General features: G+C 54.9%; 1 protein-coding gene across 1 annotated transcript; it reads left to right on the plus strand.

Annotated features, from left to right (window-relative positions):
* Positions 1-3,562: 3,562 nt before the first annotated feature.
* On the plus strand, positions 3,563-21,186 carry Kcnn4 (potassium calcium-activated channel subfamily N member 4). Its single transcript, XM_006993264.3, has 9 exons — positions 3,563-7,099; positions 10,839-10,934; positions 13,029-13,450; positions 14,921-15,056; positions 17,185-17,295; positions 17,753-17,871; positions 18,051-18,120; positions 20,049-20,219; positions 20,696-21,186. The coding sequence occupies exons 1-8, from the start codon at positions 6,941-6,943 to the stop codon at positions 20,214-20,216; spliced, it is 1,281 nt and encodes a 426-aa protein (XP_006993326.1). The 5' UTR covers positions 3,563-6,940; the 3' UTR covers positions 20,217-20,219; positions 20,696-21,186.
* Positions 21,187-21,429: the final 243 nt, after the last annotated feature.

The raw sequence follows: 21,429 nt of genomic DNA on the forward strand, positions 1-21,429 counted from the left end.
CCACTCCAGCCAGCTAGTTCACAGTCTCAAAGGTTGTCTGCAGCCACCCAGCACAGCGCTGCCAGTTGGGGACCATGTGTTCAAAGACCTAAGCCTGCACATTTTACACACCAACCCTATTAGGCAGCAAACCACTCCGAAATGTAGCATCTGAGAACAAACAGCGCCTGTGGTTCTGGCTGTGGTCCGGCCCCTTCTGCTGCTCTCCCCCAGGTCACATAGGCAGCTGTGTTCTGCCATTCTGAATCTTTTGCTTACAATATCTGGACTCTCCTCCAATGTCCCTCTTTGTGGGGTGAGCTTAAACTTCCTGGCAGCACGATGGCTTTGAGATCTAGGAGGACAGAAACAGAAGTTCCCTGTGCTCTTAGCATGCTCCAGGCTACTCACACCACATCCTGTCCATTAAAGCAAGTCAAATACAAAGAGGAGAACCATGCCATATCTTGGCTGCACGCTGGTACAACCAGGGAGACCATGGAAGCCCCGACCATGGGCACTGATACTGGGCTGGGGGCTCCAGATATCCGACTTCTTCTGTTCCAGCCACCCTGTGACATAAGGGCCAGACCACTCCACAGGGCTCCTGGGGACGTTCCGTTAGGGATGGTGGCTATGCTGTACTCAGAGCTGCCTCTGAACCATGCTGCTTGTGTGGAAAATTCCTTGCAGAGGCAAAGCTGATGGTATACCAAGATCAGAGCCAGGAGCTTGGCACGGTGGTGCATGCCTGTAATCTATGTGATCTTTGGAGGCAGGAGGATCAGGAGTTCAGGACTGTCCTTGGCTACATGAGTTCAAGGCCACCCTGTGCTACATGAGAACTTATTTCCAAAACATTAGAAAGGGGCTGAAGAGCTGAATCATTGGTTAAGAGTATTTACTGAGCCGGGTGGCGCACACCATTAATCCCAGCACTCAGGAGGTAGAGGCAGATGGATCTCGGTGAGTTCGAGGCCACCCTGGTCTACACAGTGAGTTTGAGGACAGCTTAGGATATGTAGAGACCTTGTCTCCAGATAGATAGATAGATAGATAGATAGATAGATAGATAGATAGATAGATAGATAGATAGTTTTTAAATCCTAACACAGAAAGCTGGTGAGATCACTCCAAGGGTAAAGGCACTTGCTGAGTTTGATCCGCACAGTAGAAGGAGAGATCCAATTCCTGATCACACAGGAGAGCTGTCCTCTGACCTCCACACGGGTGATGTGGAATGCGTGCATGCCCGTGCACAACCCCGCCTCCCCCCCCAGTCAATCAATCAGTCAATCAATCAACGCATGTTGAAAATAAAGAAAACCTACGGACTTTTTGTAAACTGGCGGGGGAAGGAGGATAGGAAAGGAAAAAAGGAAGGGACCGAGTTGAAAGCTGCAATATAGGAATGCCAAACACGTGCTCTCGGGGTACTAAGAGGGAGACAGAGTCCAAAGAGAAAGGGAAATTTTGGACTGGTAAAACCATCAGACATCCAGATGGATGGAATCCTGAGCGTTCTCACGCGCGTGCCCGCACGCGGCCTGAAAGTGCCTCCAGGGCGGGACTGTCTGTTTTGTTTGATGCAATACCCCTTGCTCTTAGAACAATATCAGGCATTCAGTAGGTGCTCAATAGACGTAGACAAGAAAGTTTTGCTGCAAAGCTGCAGAGTGCCTGCAGTTTCTAAAATCACCACCAGGTGGGAGTCTTCCAAACCCTGACGCCTCCATAAGCCAAGTCTCAGAGCCGGCTTTGTGTGATGCCACTGGCCGTGGACTTTCAGGATGTCTTCTCTGGGGCTCAGCTTGCCAGTCCCAGCACATGCCCCGGGCATCAAGTGACCTTTCCGCCTCTTCTCTACTTCCCTCCAGCACCAGCCAGTTAAACAACCCTTTGTCCTTGGCCCCTTCCGGCTGGGCCCTGAGGCTCCTGGTCCTCTTCCAGGCCCGGAGAGGAGGCTGGGACAAAGGGGGAGCATCTGGGGAAAGGCCAGGGAAATGTCCTGGAAAGTTTGAATCAGCTCTTCCAGTCTTCCTGGATAGCACTGTGGGGTCCAGCCCCCTTCCCGTCTTGAACCCAGAGCCCACCCCCCAGGGAACCAGGCCCCAGGGCTCCCCCGCCTGGACCCAGAGGTTCAGGCCCCAGCCTCCTCTCTTGGATTTAGGGTCTAGGGCCAGTGCGCTGCACCCTTCTCTTACACACCGCAATCCTGTCTCATTCTTTCCCCCAAAGACCCCCGGCTCCTGCTACGTCCCCTTCGGCGTTTCAGAATTGAGCCCAAGGCTGAGTCACAGGAAGCCTCGGGCCTGAGTCACTCCCACCTCTCGGCTCAGCCCCTCCCAGGGCCAGAGAGAGTCAGAAAATGAAGCCTGTTTCAACTGCTCATAGCTTCAGGATAGAGATTGGTGTCCGTCTCTAAGACCGGCAGGTCAATGCTGCCCACTGGGGCACATCCAGCCTTCCCAGGTATCTCTTTATTTTCAGTGTATTTGGAGACAAGATTTCTGTCTAATGTCCATGTCTGGATTTCAGATTTGGCTTTTTCTTCACTTCTGTGCGTCTTCTCTATCTCTTTAATTTTGTTGTGTTTTGTTTTTGTTGTGCTAAAGATAGGATCCAGGGCCTTATGATAGGGCTCTCCTACAGAGCCACACCCCAGCCCCTCACTGGGGGATTCTAGGCAGGGGCTCTACCACTGAGCCATACCCCCAGCCCCTCACTGGGGGATTCTAGGCAGGGGCTCTACCACTGAGCCACGCCCCCAGCCCCTCACTGGGAATTCTAGGCAGGGGCTCTACCACTGAGCCACGCCCCCAGCCCTTTTTTCACTTTGTCTCCAACACCTCTGTTGTGGTTTAGTTTCTTTTCTGCGTTTTGTTTTTGTTTTTTTGAGACAGGATGTCAGCATACATCCCAGATTAGGCTCAACCTCTTCATCACCGTGCCTCAAGTGCCAAGATTTCTGAAATTATAGATGTTTGATAGCACACCTGACTCCTGGATCCTCTGTGATTCCTCAACCTCTGTCCCTCCCTCCCTCCCTCCCTCCCTCCCTCCCTCCCTCCCTCCCTCCTGTCTGTCTCTCTGTGTACATTTCTCAGAAGTCCCTGAACTGGGGCCCAGGAGCTGTGCAGTTGGTGCGGCTTGAGCTGCTCTTGGCTTTCGACTCCTTGGTGGCCCCAGTCCCTGTCCATGACTACCAGCTCCTCTGTGGGGCTGAGATGGAACCGGAAGTGACCTGCTGTCCACAGCTATGCCAGTGATGCGGACTGAGAGGGGTGGGGGGACAGGAAAGAGCTGCAGAGGCAGGGAGAGCATGAGACAGAAAGATGGAGCATGGCACTCAGAGACAGAGACTGAGGCCGAAGAGAGCCAAGGCAACGAAGATGGTGACCGCTGGAAGGAAACAGCAAAGCAGGGCTGACAGGGGAGCCATGGGAGAGGAACACAAAGACTAGAAAGAGGAGGGTATGGAGGCAGGGCTGGGGATGGCTCAGTGTTGGAGCCCTGGGGGTGTGGCTCAGTGGTAGAGCCCCTGCCTAGAATCCCCCAGTGAGGGGCTGGGGGTGTGGCTCAGTGGTAGAGCCTCTGCCTAGAATCCCCCAATGAGGGGCCCCAGCATGGCCCAGGGGTGAGCACCTGCCTAGCACACATAATATCCTGAATTCCATTCCAAACACTAAAAAAGAAAAGAAAAATGTGAAGGCTTAGAGTGAGGGAGACACTGAGAAGGGAGATGTATGCAGGGCCTAGAGATGTTCCTGGGCAGGAGGAAGCAGAGAGATGGCTCCAGGCTCCAGGCAGCAAGCAGACAGGGATGCCTGGGTTGAGGCATGAGGAGTGCCCGGCTGCAGCATCTTCTCCAAGTAGACACACGTGTGGTATCCGGGTGTGCCTGGGTGTGTCTCCATCCTTCTCCAGCCATGTGTCACTGAGTGGGATCATCATGTGTGCCGTGGGGTGGAGCACCCCCATGGGCTGTGTTTTTGTCACTGGGCGTATCTGTGTGTGTGTGTGTGTGTGTGTGTGTGTGTGTGTGTGTGTGTGTGTGTGTTTGGGAGTCTCTGGGTATGTCTGTGTGGGCTGCACTGGTGTGGTGCCAGACATGTCTATCCGTGGGTATCTCATTTCCCTGTGGCTGGCGGGTCCATAGTCCTGAATGCCACGGGACACGGGGAGGCAAGGAGTTGTGTCTGAACATTTCTCTCAGAGTAGGGACCGTGAGGTGAGCCTCTGTGTCACAGGATCCTTTTGTGCCCTGTCTTGGTGTCCCTGTGTGTTCTCTGTGTTGCCATGCGTGGGAGCACTTAGGGTCCCGGGACATGGTGTGCCTGTGTTCTTCACCGTGTGCCCCCATTGGATCTCTGTGTCCAACACCACATCCCATTCCCAGTGTCACATTCACAGTGTGCCTTTGCTTTGTCTCTTACAAGGTGTGTGTGAGTGTGTGTGTTCTGTGTTGGAATAGAGTGTGCAGTGTGTGCATGTCTGTGTGTGAGTGAGAGTGTGTGAGGATGTGTGTGTGTGTATTCTGTGTTGGAGCAGAGTGTGTAGGGTGTGTGTGTCTGTGTGTGAGTGAGTGTGTGTGAGTGTGTGGAGTGGCATGTACAGGTGTCTTGTGTGAGTGAGTGTGTGTGATGAGTGTATTTGAGTGTGAGTGTGTGTGAATGAGTGTGTGTGAGTGTGTGTTGTGGAGTGGCATGTGCAAGTGTCTGTGGGGGTCAGAGGTTGATGCCAGGTGTCTTCCTCAATTGTTGTGAACCTTCTGTTTGTTTACAGTGTGTGTGTGTGTGTGTGTGTGAGTGTGTGTGTGTGTGTGTGTGTCTATCATGTGTGTGCAGGTGCCAGTGGAGGTCAAAAGAGGGCGCTAGACTCACTGGAGTTACAGGCTGTTGTGAGCCAATGAATGCAGATGCTGGAAACTGAGCAGGGTCCTCTGCAGGAGCAGCATGGGCTCTTACCCGCTAAGGCATCTCTCCAGCCCCTGCACCAGACTTTTCACAAATGTGCTGGGGATTCGAACTCAGATCCTCACACTGTGCACAAACACTTTACCAACTGCCATCTCCTCAGCCCCATCTATGGGTGTTGTGAGTGTAAATGTGCATTGTAACGTTGTGTCTTACTCAGTGAGATGACCTTGTGTCTCCTATCAGGATGCATGTCCACGCTCAGGGTCTCTCTCTTGCCTGTGTGTGTTGTGGGTGTGTGTGTGTGTGTGTGTGTGTGTGTGTGTGTGTGTGCGCGCGCGCGTGCGCGCACATGTTGGAGTATAATGTGTACAGGTATCATGTGTGGCTTTGGATCGATGACATGCTAATCTGGATGCTGGCATCCATGTGGGTCCAAATCCGGCCCCACCTGCTCCAAAGACTATCATCCTGGGCTATGTCTCGTGTGGCTAGAATGTTCTAGAATGTCCATCTTTGGGTAGAAGCTGCTTGCACACTTCCATTTGGACTGTTGTCTGACTGTAGGTGTGACTCATGTGGGGTGCTGGGGCATGCTGAGTGTCAGGAGCATCAGTGTCGGGAGTCACAGTCAGGAGTGTGTGTTTGAGTCCCACACGCAAGGACGTGTGTTGCTGTGTGTTTCCAGTTCTCTAGGCACTGGGTGACAGCATCTGCCACCCTTGGTGTCTGCACATACTGGGTATAACCGTGTGTGTGTGTGTGTGTGTGTGTGTGTGTGTGTGTGTGTGTGTATGTCACATCTGCATCCCACAGGCATCTGTTGACGTTGTATGTTGTGCCTGGAGCCTTTTACGAATTGCTGTGTCTGTCCCCGCTGTGTGGTGTGTAGCTCTTGGTACACACTTGGTGTGGCCATCAATGCTTTGTATCATAAGATACTGTGGGGTTTTATTTGGTTGGGAGACAGGGTCTCATGTAGCTCAGGCTGATCTTGAACTCATGGCTGAGGAGAACCTAGAACTGCTGATCCCCCTGCTTCCAGCCCCCTAATGCCAAGGTGCAGGCATGCACCAACCCACTTTGTGCCATGCTGGGGACTGAAACTCAGAACTTCTGCATGTTAGATGAGCTCTCTGCTGACGGCACGCATCCGGGGTTCCATTTTAAAATTTTTACTTAAGGTATTTTTTTTATTTATGCGTGTGGATGATGCATATTTATGCGAATGAATGCCACATGTGTGGGGGTGCCCACAGAAGCCAGAAAAGGGGTGTCAGATTCCCCTGGAGTTGAAGTTACAAATGGTCACAAGCTGCCAGGTAGGTACTGGGAACAGAAGTTAGTCTTTTTAGAACGGCACTCACTCTTAACTGCTGCGTTCTTTCCAGCCCCTCCCCCAGCCCCATTTTGAGTGGTGTGTGTGTGTGTGTGTGTGTGACTACATCCCTACAGCCTTTGGGTGGCCCTGTGTGCCACGGGGATGCTGCTGCCCCGCTAAGTGCTGGCGTGTGTCACACCATGTGTGTGTGGTGTCTGGGTGTGGCTGTGGGTTTCTGAACTTTCGGGAGTTGTGAGTCACTTCTGTGGAGGTTGTGTGGTGTGTCCTGGTGTGTTGGGCTCCATCTCCGGTCTGTCATGGGGTGCTCTGTGGTGTCTGGGTGTGGTGGTTTGTAGGTGTGTACCACGGAGTGCAAAACGGTTGGAGAGTCACAACCCATTGTGTGTCAGAGAGTGTGTCTTTGCCCACGTGGATGGGCTCTTCTTCCTTGCCTGGGGCCACAAGACACACCCCAGCTCCTCCTTAGTCTCAGAAGGGGATGGGATGGGCAGCCTCCCCTTACCCACGGGCCTCCCCGCCCCTCCCCGCCCTGCCCTGTTGCAGTTACCACTCCCCAGAGGGCACAGGGCTGTGCCTTCCAGCGAAAGTCCCAGAGTGAGCCGAACGGGCCTCCGGCCTGGAAGCCAAGCTGGCTGCCATTTGCGTACTGAGAGGTGGGGGACCCTGGGCAGGAAGCTGGCTGAGCCCCAAGACCTCAGGGGCCATGGGCGGGGAGCTGGTGACTGGCCTGGGGGCCCTGCGACGGAGAAAACGCCTGCTGGAGCAGGAGAAGAGGGTGGCCGGCTGGGCACTGGTGCTGGCGGGAACTGGCATCGGACTCATGGTGCTCCACGCCGAGATGCTGTGGTTCCTGGGTTGCAAGGTGAGTGAAGCCCTTGGCAGAGCAGGGGAGCGGCCAGGGACCCCCGGGCGGGAGGGAGGAGAGCTAGGGTCTTACACCTCTGGGTGTGAGAAAAGAGGACCGGTCTAAAGGAGGTGGGGTGGGTGCGCCTCAAGTCTTACACTTCTTAAGGTCTGAGGGAGGAGGGGTCTGGACCCCCTGGTGCAGAGAGAGGAGGAAGCTAGGGTTTGGAACCCTTGATCTGAGGGAGGAGGGCTGGGGTCTTGCAGTCCTGGCTCTGAGGGAGGAAGAGGGTCTGGACCCCGGAGACCTGAGCTAGTGCGATCCATCCTATTCCTTCCCCCCAGCCCACCCTGCAGGAAGGGAGATGGCTCCCCTGTCAGTCTTTGAGGGGGGCGGGCGGTCCAGGTCTTGTTGAGGTCCACGCAAGGCTGACCCCTGATAGCCCGGCTCTGGGGAAGGGAGGGAGGGGAGAAGAAGAAGTCGTCATTAGGCGGTGGCTCCTTGCTCCTTATCTAGCCTTTAACGCCCAGGGCCACCAGGCAGTAGCCGACAAAGAAGGTGGAAAGTGGAACCCCCACACACATGCTGCACAGAAGCTGGATTCCCCCCAGAATGCACCTGTCATTCAGTTGCCAGACAGTGGTTTCCAGCGGCTTGAACTCCTAGTCTCTGGGGAAGAGGAGGCTGGGGGTTCAGACTCAAGAGGAGGCAGGAGAAGGCTGGGCGAGTCTGCCAGGCATGGGGGTGGCACACCTGTGATCTGAGCACTGGGGACGTGAAGGCAAGAGGATCAGAAGGTTAGAGCCAGCCTGGGCTACGTACTTAGTTGGAGGCCAGCCTGGGCTACACAAGACCTTATCTCAAAAAAAAAAAATTAATTAATTAAAACCAAAACACCCAGAGAACTTAAACAACGCGGGGGATGGGGAGAACACTTTAGAGAAAGCTATCAATCAATCTTTGGAGGACCAGGGAGTACAGGTAGGGCTGGGACAGGTCTCAGCAAGCCCTTGGGGTATTCTGGCCTCGGTCAGGCTTGCAGCATGAGAGAGATGGAGGGCAGGGGTTGGGTCTGTGGCTTGAGGGGGAAACACACTTGTTCAATAGGAAAGCTGGGGCTGTGGATGTGGTCTGCCATGAACACAGATGGGAAGTTCATTGAGAGATCCTCCGGTCTGGTATCCGTCTGTATTTGAGGATCGGGGGGTGGGGGTTAGCAGCGGCTGTGAAGTGACTGGCAGCCACATGGAGGGTCAGGGCAGGCCAGCTTCCTTCAGCCAAGTGACCAAGGAGAGGGCAGCCACTTCGAGGGGGTGGGGCCACTGAGAGCCATGCCAACAGGAAACATGGCTGGGGCCTGCCCGGCGCTCCCACGCTCCAGCACCGCGCCCAGCAGGGAAGGTGGGGGTCTGGGAGTCCCGGCAAGATGGGAAGAAACTGGGGGTCCTTCCTTCCCTGAGACCTGCCCACATCCTTCGCATCTCTCTCTCTCTTCTTCCACTTCATCACCTGCCCAGGCCCTTTCCTCCAACTGGGATACTTGGAGGGAACTGGTGCAACTCTCTGAGCCTCAGTTTCCCCATCTGTTCAAATACGTGGCCATTGGCGTCCTCCCAGTTCTTCTAACCTTTGCTTGGTTGAGATAAGGCCTCCGGTAGCTCAGGCTGGCCTTGAACCAGCTACATAGCTGAGGATGGCCCTGTACTGCTGAGCCTCCTGCCTCCACTTCCCCAAGTGCAGGGGTCACAGGCATGTGCCACCACACTCGGTTCACACACAGATGAGGGTCGAACCCAAGGCTTTGCGCTTGCTAGGCAAGCCCTCTGCCAGATGGGCCACATCCTCACCCCACGATCCCTTCCAAAGGCTGCCTTTGGTGACATTCACGTCCCCTCCCTTCCCAATTCCATCTCAAGCTAGTAAACTTATTTTGACAGAATGAAGACACCTGCTCCTCAGGAGGAGGGCCAGGTGCCGAGACTTAGGGGAGGAAGAGACAGACAGCTCTTTGGATGAGTTCCAGGCCAGCCTGGTCTCCACAGTGAGTTCCAAGACAGCCAGAGCTACATAGTGAGCCCCTGTCTGGAAAGAGGGGGGGGGAGAGGGAGGGGAGAGAGAGAGAGAGAGGAATGCCCTACAAACAGAGAAACCCCACCACTACCACCACCACCAGGGCTGGGCTGTAGCTCAGTCAGTTGAGTACTTGCTTAGCATGCACAAAGCCTGGGGTTTGATCCCCATCCCTGGGCAAATTGGGTGGGATGATGCATTGCCCGGGGGCCAGATCTTTTTCTAGACATCACACGTATACACAGAGGAGGAACTGCTTTTCATAGGGAAAGGGAAAGAATATGAGTTTCAAGACACCTCCGGGGTCTTCACCGGGTGCGGGGGAGTGGAGGGTAGGGGAACTGATTGCAGACGCGGCTGTCTGGTTGGGGAGTAGATGGTCCGTTTGCCTTGGGGCAGGGTTCTGCACTTGGGAGGTGTAGAGGCAGAAGGATCGGGAGTTTGAAGTCACCCTAAGCTGAACAGTGAGTGCAACACCGACCAGCAGGGCTCCATGAGACCCTGCCACAAAACAAGATGAAATACGTTTAATACTCAGAGAGGGGGAAGTAAGAGACCCCGGTCCAGGTGGGGCATCGGGAGAAACGGATCGTATTGTGGGGACGTGGCTGGTGTCTGATGGGACCGGGGTGCAGACAGACTGAAAAAACTGAACGGGGAGCCTGGGAAGGATGGAGGGGGAGGGGAGGGCTGGGGACAACAGTACCATTGTTCAGGCGGCGGTGGGGGGAGGCCCCCAGGGGCAGGAAACTGGCCCTCTTCCCCTGCTCAGAGGCGGGGTGCTGGCCCAGGCCCAGGTGGGAGAGGGCTGGGGAGAAACAGGTGCAGGGTCAAGGAGAGAACCAGGCGAGCCCTCGCTAGGGAGGTCTCTCCCGTGGGCATCACCCACCCTGGGGACCTCAGCTGTCCTCGTCCCCTGCTCTCTAACCCTTCCTCCCTGGATTTAGATCCCTCCAAGGCATTTGCCACACAAAGAGAGGAAGAAAAAAAACTTCTGGTTTATGTAGGCCCTGAACTTCCGCCCGCTGGTGTGCTTGCCCTGGGCTTACAGCCAGGGGAAGTGTGGGAGAGGGGAAGGGGGGACTCCAGGAGCAGGACTGGGGGCCCCTCCGGGAGCTGGGGCTGGGGGTCTCCGGGATTCATTCCCCAGAGCAGGGAAGAGCGTCACTCTGCTCTGGGAGGCTGAGTGACAGTCCCTAGCCTTTTCTGGAATTGGGGTTTGGGGGTAAGCCCTGCTTGCTGGGGAGGGAAGGAGCATTCTCTGGGGGGCTGGATGTCTTATTCTAGACATCACATGTATACACAAATGAGGAACTACTTTTCATTAGGAAAGAGAAAGAGTTTAAGTTTCAAACATCTCCGGGGGTGGGGGGGCGGGGAGTAGAGGGTAGAGGGGCCAATCTGAGACGTGGCTGTCTGGTTGGGGAATAGACGATAGCTCTTTGCTTTTGCTCTATAAGCCCAGGTAGACCCGAAACTAGAGACCCTCTAGTCTGAGCCTCCCGAGGGCCAGGATTATAAAGCCTGACCATCACACTGGACTTAAGAACGGTTTTGAGGTCCTGTGACGAGGGACTGATTTGGGGGCCAGAACATCAGGAATGGGGAAAGGTGGTCTTTCTGAAAGCCGGGAATGGGGATGGAAGGGCTGGAGGCATGGGCTCATCGTCTCTTGTCCTCCCCACAGTGGGTGCTGTACCTGCTCTTGGTTAAGAGTTTGATCACCCTGTCCACCATCTTCCTCCTTTGCCTTATTGTGGTCTTCCATGCCAAGGAGGTCCAGGTGAGTGGGGTCCTACCCCTCAGCTTCATTCCCCATGTATCCACCTCCTTCTCCTGTCCTGAGATGCATGTGTCTATGCCCTTGCTCACTGGGATGGAATGAAGCACAGACAGACAGACAGGCAGATTCTGCTGAGGTGTCTGATCCATGCCCCTATCTGTAGGCCCATGGCTTCTTGCCCACTTAGGGATGGTGACAGTGACTGCCCTTCCAGCTCCAGGTCCATTGCTTTATAATTATAATAATTATGTAATAATAATAATAATAATAATAAGTGCTGGGCATTAAAGTCAGGATCATGCACATGTTGGCAAATGAGTCAAACCCCCAGCCCCTCACTGGGGGATTCTAGGCAGGGGCTCTACCACTGAGCCACACCTCCAGCCCCTCACTGGGGGATTCTAGGCAGGGGCTCTACCACTAAATTATATCTCTAACTTTTCTACAACTGTTATTAATGAGAATAATAGTGTGTACTTACAATTTTTAACTTATTTTTTTTAATGGGGGCACATATGTGGAAGTCAGACGATAACTTATGTGAGTCAGCTTTCTCCTTCTACCATGTGGGTTTTGGGACTCAAACTCAGGTCATAGGGTTTGGAGGTAAAGGCCTTGGCTCACTGAGGCATCACACAGGCCCAAAGAATGTGTGCTTTTAGCCGAGTGCCTCTTAGATGCCAAGCACCTCCCAGGGTGTTCCTGTACATGGCTGAGAGTCACTATTTTATATGGGAGTTGGGCACCAGGACCTGGGGAAATGGAAATGGGGATGGGATTACATCTCACTGAGACCAGAGCTCAAGGATGGCTGGGAAGAGTTGCTGAGTCTGGAGAGGAAAGAAGTCACACAGAAGTGGAGACCTGAGGGGCTGGTGCTATGTGGGATGCTGTGTTAGGTGACTTGGGATTGCAAAGGTGAGGACACAATAATAGAGGGCAGAGATCTGGGGGTGTGGCTCAGTGGTAGAGCCCCTGCCTAGAACCCTCCAGTGAGGGGCTGGGGTGTGGCTCAGTGGTAGAGCCCCTGCCTAGAATCCCCCAGTGAGGGGCTGGGGGTGTGGCTCAGTGGTAGAGCCCCTGCCTAGAATCCCCCAGTGAGGGGCTGGGGGTGTGGCTCAGTGGTAGAGCCCCTGCCTAGAGTCCCCCAGTGAGGGGCTGGGGTGTGGCTCAGTGGTAGAGTGCTGGTCAAGCATGCTAAAGAGTTTTATCTCCAGCATTGAGAAAAAAATAAAGTCAGAGTCATTTATTCTCTGGGCCCACTGTTCCATCGCCCCGTTGTGAGACCCAGGCCTCAATTTCCAGATCTGTAAATTGAGAGTGCTAGTACATGAATCTCACCCTGTATGAGCATTTATTGAGTCACATGCAGAGGGGACAGAGCTGTCCTCGGGCATCCAAAATGCTACATGGCACTGTCCTGTAGTCCCAGCACTTGGGAGGCAGGAGGATCCCGAATTTGAGCCCAGCCTTGGCTATAAATTACGGGGTGTGTGTGTGTGTGTGTGTGTGTGTGTGTGTGTGTGTGTGTGTTACACGTGGATGCGTGCGTGCCACAGTGTCCATGCGGAAGTTTCTATGGGGTCTCTTCCCTCCTTCTACAGCAGTGGGTCCTAGGGATGGAACTCAGGGAGTCAGGCTTGGTGGCAAGTGCCTTTGCTCACTGAGCCATCCCACTGGCCCTACTGTTCCTCCCAGTGACATTATTCCAGGGCCCTAAGTGGGAGAGCCCCCAAGGGTACAAACAAGCCCTGGAGGGTAGACGGTTCCTGTCTCGTTCACTACAAATGCATAGTGTATAGAACTTGTCAGTGCGCACAGCAGACACTCAGTTCGTGCAGAAGGACTGTACTCCAGAAGTCAGCAGGAACTAGCCAGGAGAGTTTGAGAGAATGGAGAAGGTAGAGAGGTGGCTTGCTGGAGTCCCGCCTGCCCTTCCCCACCCCCTCTCCCCAGCCCCACGCCCCGCGCAGCTATCTCTATACTTTCCTGGCCCAGGGCGTCCCCCACATCTTATCTCGGGGCGCAGGCCGGGTGTGCCGCCGCCTGCCCTGCACCTGACCCTCTCTCCTCCTGTCTGCCCCTTCCCGGCAGTTGTTCATGACCGACAACGGGCTCCGGGACTGGCGGGTGGCGCTGACCCGGCGGCAGGTGGCGCAGATCCTGCTGGAGCTGCTGGTGTGTGGCGTGCACCCGGTGCCGCTGCGGAGCCCGCACTGCGCCCTGGCCGGAGAGGTCACCGACTCGCAGCCCTGGCCGAGCTTCCTGGGCGAGGGCGAGGCGCTGCTGTCCCTGGCCATGCTGCTGCGTCTCTACCTGGTGCCTCGCGCAGTGCTCTTGCGCAGCGGCGTCCTGCTCAACGCGTCCTACCGCAGCATCGGGGCGCTCAACCAAGTCCGCTTCCGCCACTGGTTCGTGGCCAAGCTCTACATGAACACGCACCCGGGTCGCCTGCTGCTGGGCCTCACGCTCGGCCTCTGGCTCACCACAGCTTGGGTGCTCTCTGTGGCTGAGAGGTGAGAGGCCTGGAGCACAGGGAGGGGACATCAGGGCCTGCTGGGTATGGCGGTGCAGGCTGTAAGGCTGCGGGCCAGCCAGCATCATCAGCAGGGCAGGCTCACAATTTCCATCCTTCTTGGCTGGGAAATCGCACGCCCGCAATAGGTTGTTCCCAAGCAATCCTCTGGGCCACCTACAACACACACACACACACACACACACACACACACACACACACACACACACACACACACACACCCCTAGGCGACCCCACCCTCTGGCTCCCATACTGAGTCCAGATTAAGACTCTGGTAACAGGGCCAATCCTAAGTAACCACCTTGTTGAAAGGGAACAGCTTTTCCAAATTAGCAGGTACAGTAAGTGCCGGCTGTGACTGGAAAGCATGCATTTGGAACCACTTTGCAGAGGAATTCCCTGCACTCCCTAGCTGTTGCTTAGCAACTGTAAACAGATCGGAGCTGCCACTGGATCCCCACAGATCCTCCATGTCTCCCTTACAGAGAAACCCAGCCTACGGTGTGAGAGCTGGTAACAGGGACTGTGGCAAAGGCAGGTTTTCCAACCTAACAAAGCCAAACCTTTGGAGCCCAGGCTAGCCCCAGTTGTGCCTCAGCTTCCTAAATGCTGGAGTTAGAGGTGTGTGCCGCTGTGCCATGCTCCTGATAAGCCTTTTTTCTTTTCTTTCTTTCTTTTTTTTTTTAAGAGAAGTCAGTCAGAAACTGTGTGTGGTGGCACTCAGGAGGCAGAGGCAGGTGGATCTCTGAGTTCCAGGCCAGCCTGGGCTACAAAACAAGTCCTAGGACAGCCAGGGCTACACAGAGAAACCCTGTCTCAAAAAGCAAGCAACAACAGAGAGGTCAATCGTTTGATCCTGCTCTATCACTTGAAGAGCATGTAGCCTCCTTTGTGGATGTTAAAGGCATGGCCTCCTCTGCATAGAGCCTGGCTAGTGACCTTCAGGCTGCGTCTTCAGGCTTAGCCCTCATCCACACACACTAAGTCAACAGCCCTGGTTGCCTAGCTGAACTCAGGCTCTATATCAGCGGTCCTCAGCTTTTCTAACTCTGTGACCCTTGAATACAGTTCCTCATGTGGTGGTGACCCCCAACCAGAAAATTATTTTCATTGCTACCTCATAACTGTAATTCTGCTGCTGTTATGGGCCTTAATGTAAACATCTGACATACAGGATGTCCAATAAGTGACCCCTGAGAAAGGGTGGTTCAACCCTCCCGAGGGGTCGTGACTGCTAACTCTAGAGCAAGCCAGACCTGGATTTCTACTCTTGAGCGTCTGGGCCAGGTCACACAGCAGAGAAAAGGCTAGCATTTTTGGCTTTCTGTCCAGGTGCCTCTTTGGATTAAGAGTGGGGAAGGGGGAAGAGGAGTTTTTTTTTGGGGGGGGGGGTAAACCACACCAGCACCCCCAGGCTGGCGTCTCAGAACTAAGTTCCCTTTGCCCATAGGCAGGCTGTCAATGCCACGGGACACCTCACAGACACACTGTGGTTGATCCCAATCACATTCCTGACCATCGGCTACGGGGACGTGGTACCTGGCACCATGTGGGGCAAAATCGTCTGCCTGTGCACTGGAGTCATGGTGAGTCACTGCTTGCTTATTCTCACGGCTTAGGAAACCGTGGGACAACGTGGGCCCTCCCTGACATCCCTGAGGAGTGTGGATGTCCGGACTACCCGCCCGCCTCCACCCCGCCACACACACAGCCTCAGTCTTTACTCAACACCCAGATATCCCGCCCCTTTTATCCTCTTCATCCTCCCCCTCCTCCTCCTCCAAGTTAGGGTTCTGCTAAGTATCCCAGGCTAGCCCCAACCTCCCTGTGTGCTCCAGGCTGTCCTCAAACCCTCAGGCCTCCTGCTTCAGCCTTGGGCATGCTGGATACTACAGATGACCCATTTTTCTCTTGAGACCTGCTGCCCCTTTAGTCCTTCCTAGGACCTAGGTTTCATTTCCTCAGACCCAAGCCCCAACTTCCCGGCCCTATTTTCTTCCTGACCAAGGGATCCAGTCTCCCATCCTCCCCGAGGGCACAGAGTCATCATCCAGAGTATGTTTGGGGGACCAGGCTTCATAGATTCAAACCCCACTTTGTCCCTTGCCAACTGGGGAGCTCAAGCAAAGTGCATGATGTTTCTGGGCCTCAGTGTCCCTGTCTGTAAAGTGGGTTCCCCAGCAGGATTGTTGATGATGAAGAACATCGTGCCAGATAAGTACTTAGTAAACGCAGTGGGGGAGGGGACGGACGGGCGGGGCGTGAGGGGGGTGGGTAATGACGGTTGCTGTAACTGATCCCCACATCTGTCTGACCCCAGGAAGCGGTGGTTGGGGGGACAGTTGCTTTAACGGATCCTGAGCATCTAGCTGCCCCCACCCTAGCCCCGGAGCCCCCCAGGCAGGGCAGAAGCTCTTAGCCCCAGGCTGTTTCCTCCTTACAGTTACCCTCCTTCCAACCGCAGACCCCCCCCTACCCAGTTCCTCTCACCCAGCGCTTTCCTTCAGGGCCCAGCTCCAGCGCCTTGGTCTAGGCCTTCCCACGGGGCACCTATGCCCCAGCTCCTCGCCCTGATGCTGCCCCAGGACATGTGGGGTCCCTAAACCTTGACTCCATGGGTGACCAGGGGTATGGCAGACAAGTGAGACACCCACACAGTAGTGAGACTTTGGGTCAAAGGAAAAGCCAGAAAAATATTCCCAAGGGTCAGGGACCCCCAGGGCTGCATCTTCCGACAGAAAGAAAAACTGAAACTGTGTAAAATGAGATAACTAGACGATACCATTTTAAAATTGTATTTAACGATTTATTTGGGAGGGCTTGTCTGTCAGGGCAACTTTTGGGGAGTGGGTTCTCTCCTCCCACCATGAGGGTCCTGGGGTTCGAATTCAGATTGTCAGGCCTAGTGGCAAGTGCCTTTTGCCCCCTGAGCCATTCGACGGCCCTTTTTTGTGTTTTTTTTTTGGGGGGGGCGGAGGGGGGGGAGACAAAGGGTTCCTGTAGCCCAGGATGGCTTCAAGCTTGCTATGTAACAGAGGCTGATCCTCCAGCCTCAGCGCTGTCCCCCCCACCCCCACCCCGGTACTGGGTCACAGCTCTTGGCTCGGTAGCAGACTGGTGCTCTGCCAGTCTCCGCTCTGACGCTTTGCCGGTGGCAACTGGTGGCATTTACACAGACACTTGGGAGGACATGTCTCTTTCCTCAAGAGGTAGTCCTCCTCCTCCTCCTCTTCCTCCTCCTCCTCCTCCTCTTCCAATTTAGTCATCTAAGGAAAGGCATTCAAGCTGTGGGGAGGGGACGAGTGGGGTGTGCCTGTGACCCCAGAACCAGAGAGGCAGAGGCCAGAGGATTGATGCAGGTTTGGGGGCAGCCTGGGCTACATAGAATGACTCTGTCTGCACCACCTAAACAAACAGAGCTGGGATTCTGGCTTGTCCAGCATGCACGAAGACCTGGGTTAGGTCCCCAGTGTGGCGTTAACTGGGCAGAGTGGTATGTGCCTGTAATTCCAGCACTTTGGAGTTGGAGGCAGGAGGGTCAGAGGTTCACGGTCATCCTTGGTTACGTGGTGAATTCAAGGCCAGCCTGATGATGGTGGCATCGGTTGTTCCTGCCCTCTGTGGCCCTGAGATGGTGGGAGGGAGCTGGGGACGCACGTATGGCTGACCCGCAGAGGCCCACAGCCTCACGTGCCTTGCTTGGTGTACTCACAGGGCGTCTGCTGCACTGCCCTGCTAGTGGCTGTGGTGGCCCGGAAGCTGGAGTTTAACAAGGCGGAGAAACATGTGCACAACTTCATGATGGACATCCATTATACCAAAGAGGTGAGGCTGGGTACTGGGCACCCAGACCGGGGCTGCAGTTCAGTTGTCAGATCACTTGCCTAGGGTGCCTAAGACCCTGGGTTCAACGCCCAGCACCATATAAATGGCATGGTGGTGTAGGCCTGTAACCCCAGCATTCAGAGGCTGGACACAAGAGGACCAGGAGTTCAAGGTCATCCTCAGCTGCATAGTGAGTTCAAGGCCAACTGGGCTACAAGAGACCTGGTTTTGTTTTGTTTTGTTTTGTTTTAAAGCTAGTTCCCCTTAAAGCTAGGCGTGGTGGGTAGTTCATGCCAGTAAACCCAGGAGGATTAGGCAGGAAAATGGCAGGGAAATTGTGGTCAACATGGGCTACAAAGCAAAACCCTAAAGGAAAAACTCCACCCCCCCCACTCCTAAGCCGGGTCTTCCAGGTTCCCAGGGACCCCTCTCCCCTGACACTGTGTCCCCCCATCAGATGAAGGAGTCGGCTGCGCGGCTCCTGCAGGAGGCGTGGATGTATTACAAGCACACTCGCAGGAAGGACTCCCGAGCTGCCCGCAGGCATCAGCGCAAGTTGCTGGCCGCCATCCACACGTGAGGGTCCCCCTGTGTCCCTGACACCTCTCTGCATGGCTCCTGTGTGCATGCCCAGGCCCGCGACACAGTGTCAGTGGCCCTGGATTCCCACATTCGGTTCTTTGTGCTCTGCCCCCCTCACCCCTACACTCTGGTAACCCAGGACCAGGCTTAGAGCTGAGCCCACCTCCCCACAGGTTCCGCCAGGTACGGCTGAAACACCGGAAGCTTCGGGAACAAGTGAATTCCATGGTGGATATCTCCAAGGTACCAGGGCCTTGGGAAGTCTGCGGGAGGCCCTGGGAGGCAGAGGCAGGTGGAGCTCTGAGTTCACAGACAGTCTGGTCTACAGCGTGAGTTCTAGGACAGCCAGGGCTACACAGGGAAACCTCGTCTTGAAAAACCAAAAAAATAAATAAATAAATAAATAAATAAATAAATAAATAAATAAATAAATAAATAAATAAAATAAAATAAAAATATAAATAAATACAAAGGAATCACTGCAGGGGGCAGGAAGGCTCAGGTGTATCGTAAAAGTTACGGAATGAAGAAAAAGGGCTTCCCACGCGCATGCAAGACACCGTCCCCTTTCAGACTTAAGAAAAAAGGCACACAAAGAGCGCCAATGTTTGTTTTCAAATTATCTTTATTACTTACATGTGGACGGATGTGAATTTCCTTCCAGGTGCAATGCTCACACAAACAAAGCCAGGCAAATTTACAGAGCAACTCAAACACTGACTACAAACCCAGCTCAGAAAAGAAAAAAAAAAAAAATTAGCGGACAGGACGACAAGTGACGGCATTGTTTAGAGAGCCAGTTCCCGGTGCTGTCGTGGAGTGAGCGCCCGAGGGCCGAGTGGGTCCCAGCGCTGCTAGTGCTCACCGGTGACGGTGACGTCACAGCGCCCCTTTGGCCTGGCTCACTCCGCTCCTTCTTTATGTAGTGGTCTTCGCCTTTTGCCATTAGCCTGGCGCTGCTCAAACAGCCGCCCTTGGCGCTAAGGCCATGGTAAACATAGCCCCAGACACAGGTCCCCAAACTACATGACACGTCGGAGAGAGGCCAGGGTGGCTCGGGTGGCCGGAATAGGTGGGTCTGTGGTGATGAAGCCTGGGCACAGAATTCAAGAGTTTCCACAGCAGGCTCACAAGGTTGGGGATGAGAGCCTGCCTGGCATGCATGCCGCCCTGGGTCTGGTCCCCAGCTGTCCATAGACCAGGTGGGTTCCTAGCTCCCTCGTGGCAGTTCTCATCTGTCTGTTAACTCCAGGAACACAGTAAATTTAATTCCATCTTGGGCTACATGAGACTCTACCCTCTCCCCGGCAAAAACCAAAAAGGCTCACGGACCCCCAGGATCCACTCCAGAACGAGGCTGTCTGGGTCCGGAAGGCAGGCACCACCAGTTCCACAAATAGCGAATGGGAATGAGCACATGCTTCATTTCAGGCCTTCCGGTGCAGCCTCCATGCTGTTCCCTCAGCTGTTAGTGTGGGGACAGGGTTCCTACCCCCTGGGGCATGTTGTTTGTTTGTTTGTTTTGAAAGCAGGCCTTCAGAATCCCAGGCTGGCCTCAAACTAAGTCATGTGACTAAGTCATGTAGCCAAGGATGACCTTGAACTGCTGATCTTCCCATCACTACTTGTCTGCTTACTGAGTGCTGGGATTACAGACGTGAATCACCATGCTGGGGATCAAACCCAGAGCTTTCTGCGTGCTAGACAAGAACTCTACCAACTGAGCTACATCCTAAGCCTGCCCGCCCCTAGAGTTTTATTTTCTTAGGTTTATTTGTTTTATTTTATGTGTGCGGTTGTTGTGCCTGCGTGTATATGAATGCGTATGCCTTGTGCCTTTGGATGCCATCAGATCCCCTGAAACTGGAATTACAGACCTACCATGTGGGTGCTGGGAACCGAACCCAGGTCCTCTGCAAGAGCAGCAAGTGCCCTTAACCACTGAGCCATCTCTTCAACCCCTGCCCTGTGGTTTTTAAGAGACTCTTAAGCCTGACAATAGCACCTGCCCAAACAACCAGTGTCTGAGTGGTCCCCAGAAGATGAGGTCGTTGATGCTTAGGACCGGTCCTCAAGGGCTGGAGAGGTCTTACGGGTGCTCTGCTGTCCCACTCTGTAGAGCGGACGGGGGCTCTCCTACCCCCTCACCCCAGTGCCCCCTTCCTACTCAGATGCATATGATCCTGTGCGACCTGCAGCTGGGTCTCAGCACCTCCCACCGGACCCTGGAGAAGAGAATCGACGGGCTGGCAGGAAAGCTGGATGCCCTGACGGAGCTGCTCGGCACTGCCCTGCAGCAACAGCAGCTACCGGAACCCGGCCAGGAGGCAGCCACATAGCTGGTGAGGGGCAGGGACCGGGCCGGGAAAACTCCGGAGGGAGAAGCAGGCCCCTGTGGCCAGTGCCCAGGACGGCTGCTGCCCATGTGTAAGGCCACCCTTTCTCTTAAGCTGTGTCATCTCTTAGGACTTTGAGCTCGGGGCTGGGCTGGCAAAGAAGGAACTCATTCCTTCTGTGCTTGTTAGGTGGTTCAGGGACTGGAGGTGGGACCTAGGATCTTGTGTATTCTAGGCAGGGGCTCTACCACTGAGCCACACCCCAGCCCCTCACTGGGGGATTCTAGGCAGGGGCCCTCCCCTAGCCCTCTTTCTTTGCGTGGTCTCCGTCCCCATGTCCTCCTCTACCCTCCCCTCCTGGGCCTTGGCACCTTTCTCTTTTCCCACCTCTAGCCCCTCCTGGCTTCTGCCAGCCTCCACCTCTGGCGTCCTTGCCCTGTACTTTCTAACCTACTGCCTATCTACCCCTCCTGCGTTCTCAGAACCCACGGAAAAAGAATCAGGCTATGTACCCCAGGACAGAGCTCAAGGACATCCTCCCTGCCACTTCCGACCGAGCCCCATGAGGAAAAGCCTCAAGATGCCAGGACGGAAGTGTGCCCACGCTGAGACGCATGGACTCTCTGGTGGTGGTGGCCGTGAGGAGGCACGGGCTTGGACCTCCGACCTCGGTGGGGTCGTGGCCACCACTATGCCCTCATCAGAAGCGTCTTCGCTGTGCTGCTGCTCACGAACTCTCAAGCTCTGCCAGAGGCGGGGGTGCCTGGGGTCCGGGATGCTGGGACCCTTCAGTTAACCGCGGGCCGGCCTCGCTGAAGGAACCAGGTCCGAGAGACGGGAGCCGGTGCCCCCTGGTGGACGCCACGGAAGACGCCGCTTCCCCGGAATGCAGAGACTTGTCTGCGGGAGCAGGGGTGTGGGTACCGGTCCCCTGTCCACGGTCACACTTTGTAATAAATGGCAAACAAAGTCAGACGCCGCTGCCGTTTCTTTCCAAGCACCCGAATCTTTCAGACCTTGCCACGGAAGGTACTTGCCCTGTTACAAGCTCAATTTCCCCAACTGCAGAGGAAGCTTGGGCAGGGTAGGGTGGCATAAGCCTCCCCAAGTGTTCTCACCACTCAGGAGGCTGGGCTCCTGGGCGGGGGAGTGCACACCTGTAATCCCAGCACTGGGGAGGCGGAGGCAGAAAGATCTCTTGTAAGTCCAATGCTAG

The sequence above is a fragment of the Peromyscus maniculatus genome, chromosome 1 (genome assembly GCF_049852395.1).
Source record: "Peromyscus maniculatus bairdii isolate BWxNUB_F1_BW_parent chromosome 1, HU_Pman_BW_mat_3.1, whole genome shotgun sequence".
NCBI lineage: Eukaryota > Metazoa > Chordata > Mammalia > Rodentia > Cricetidae > Peromyscus > Peromyscus maniculatus.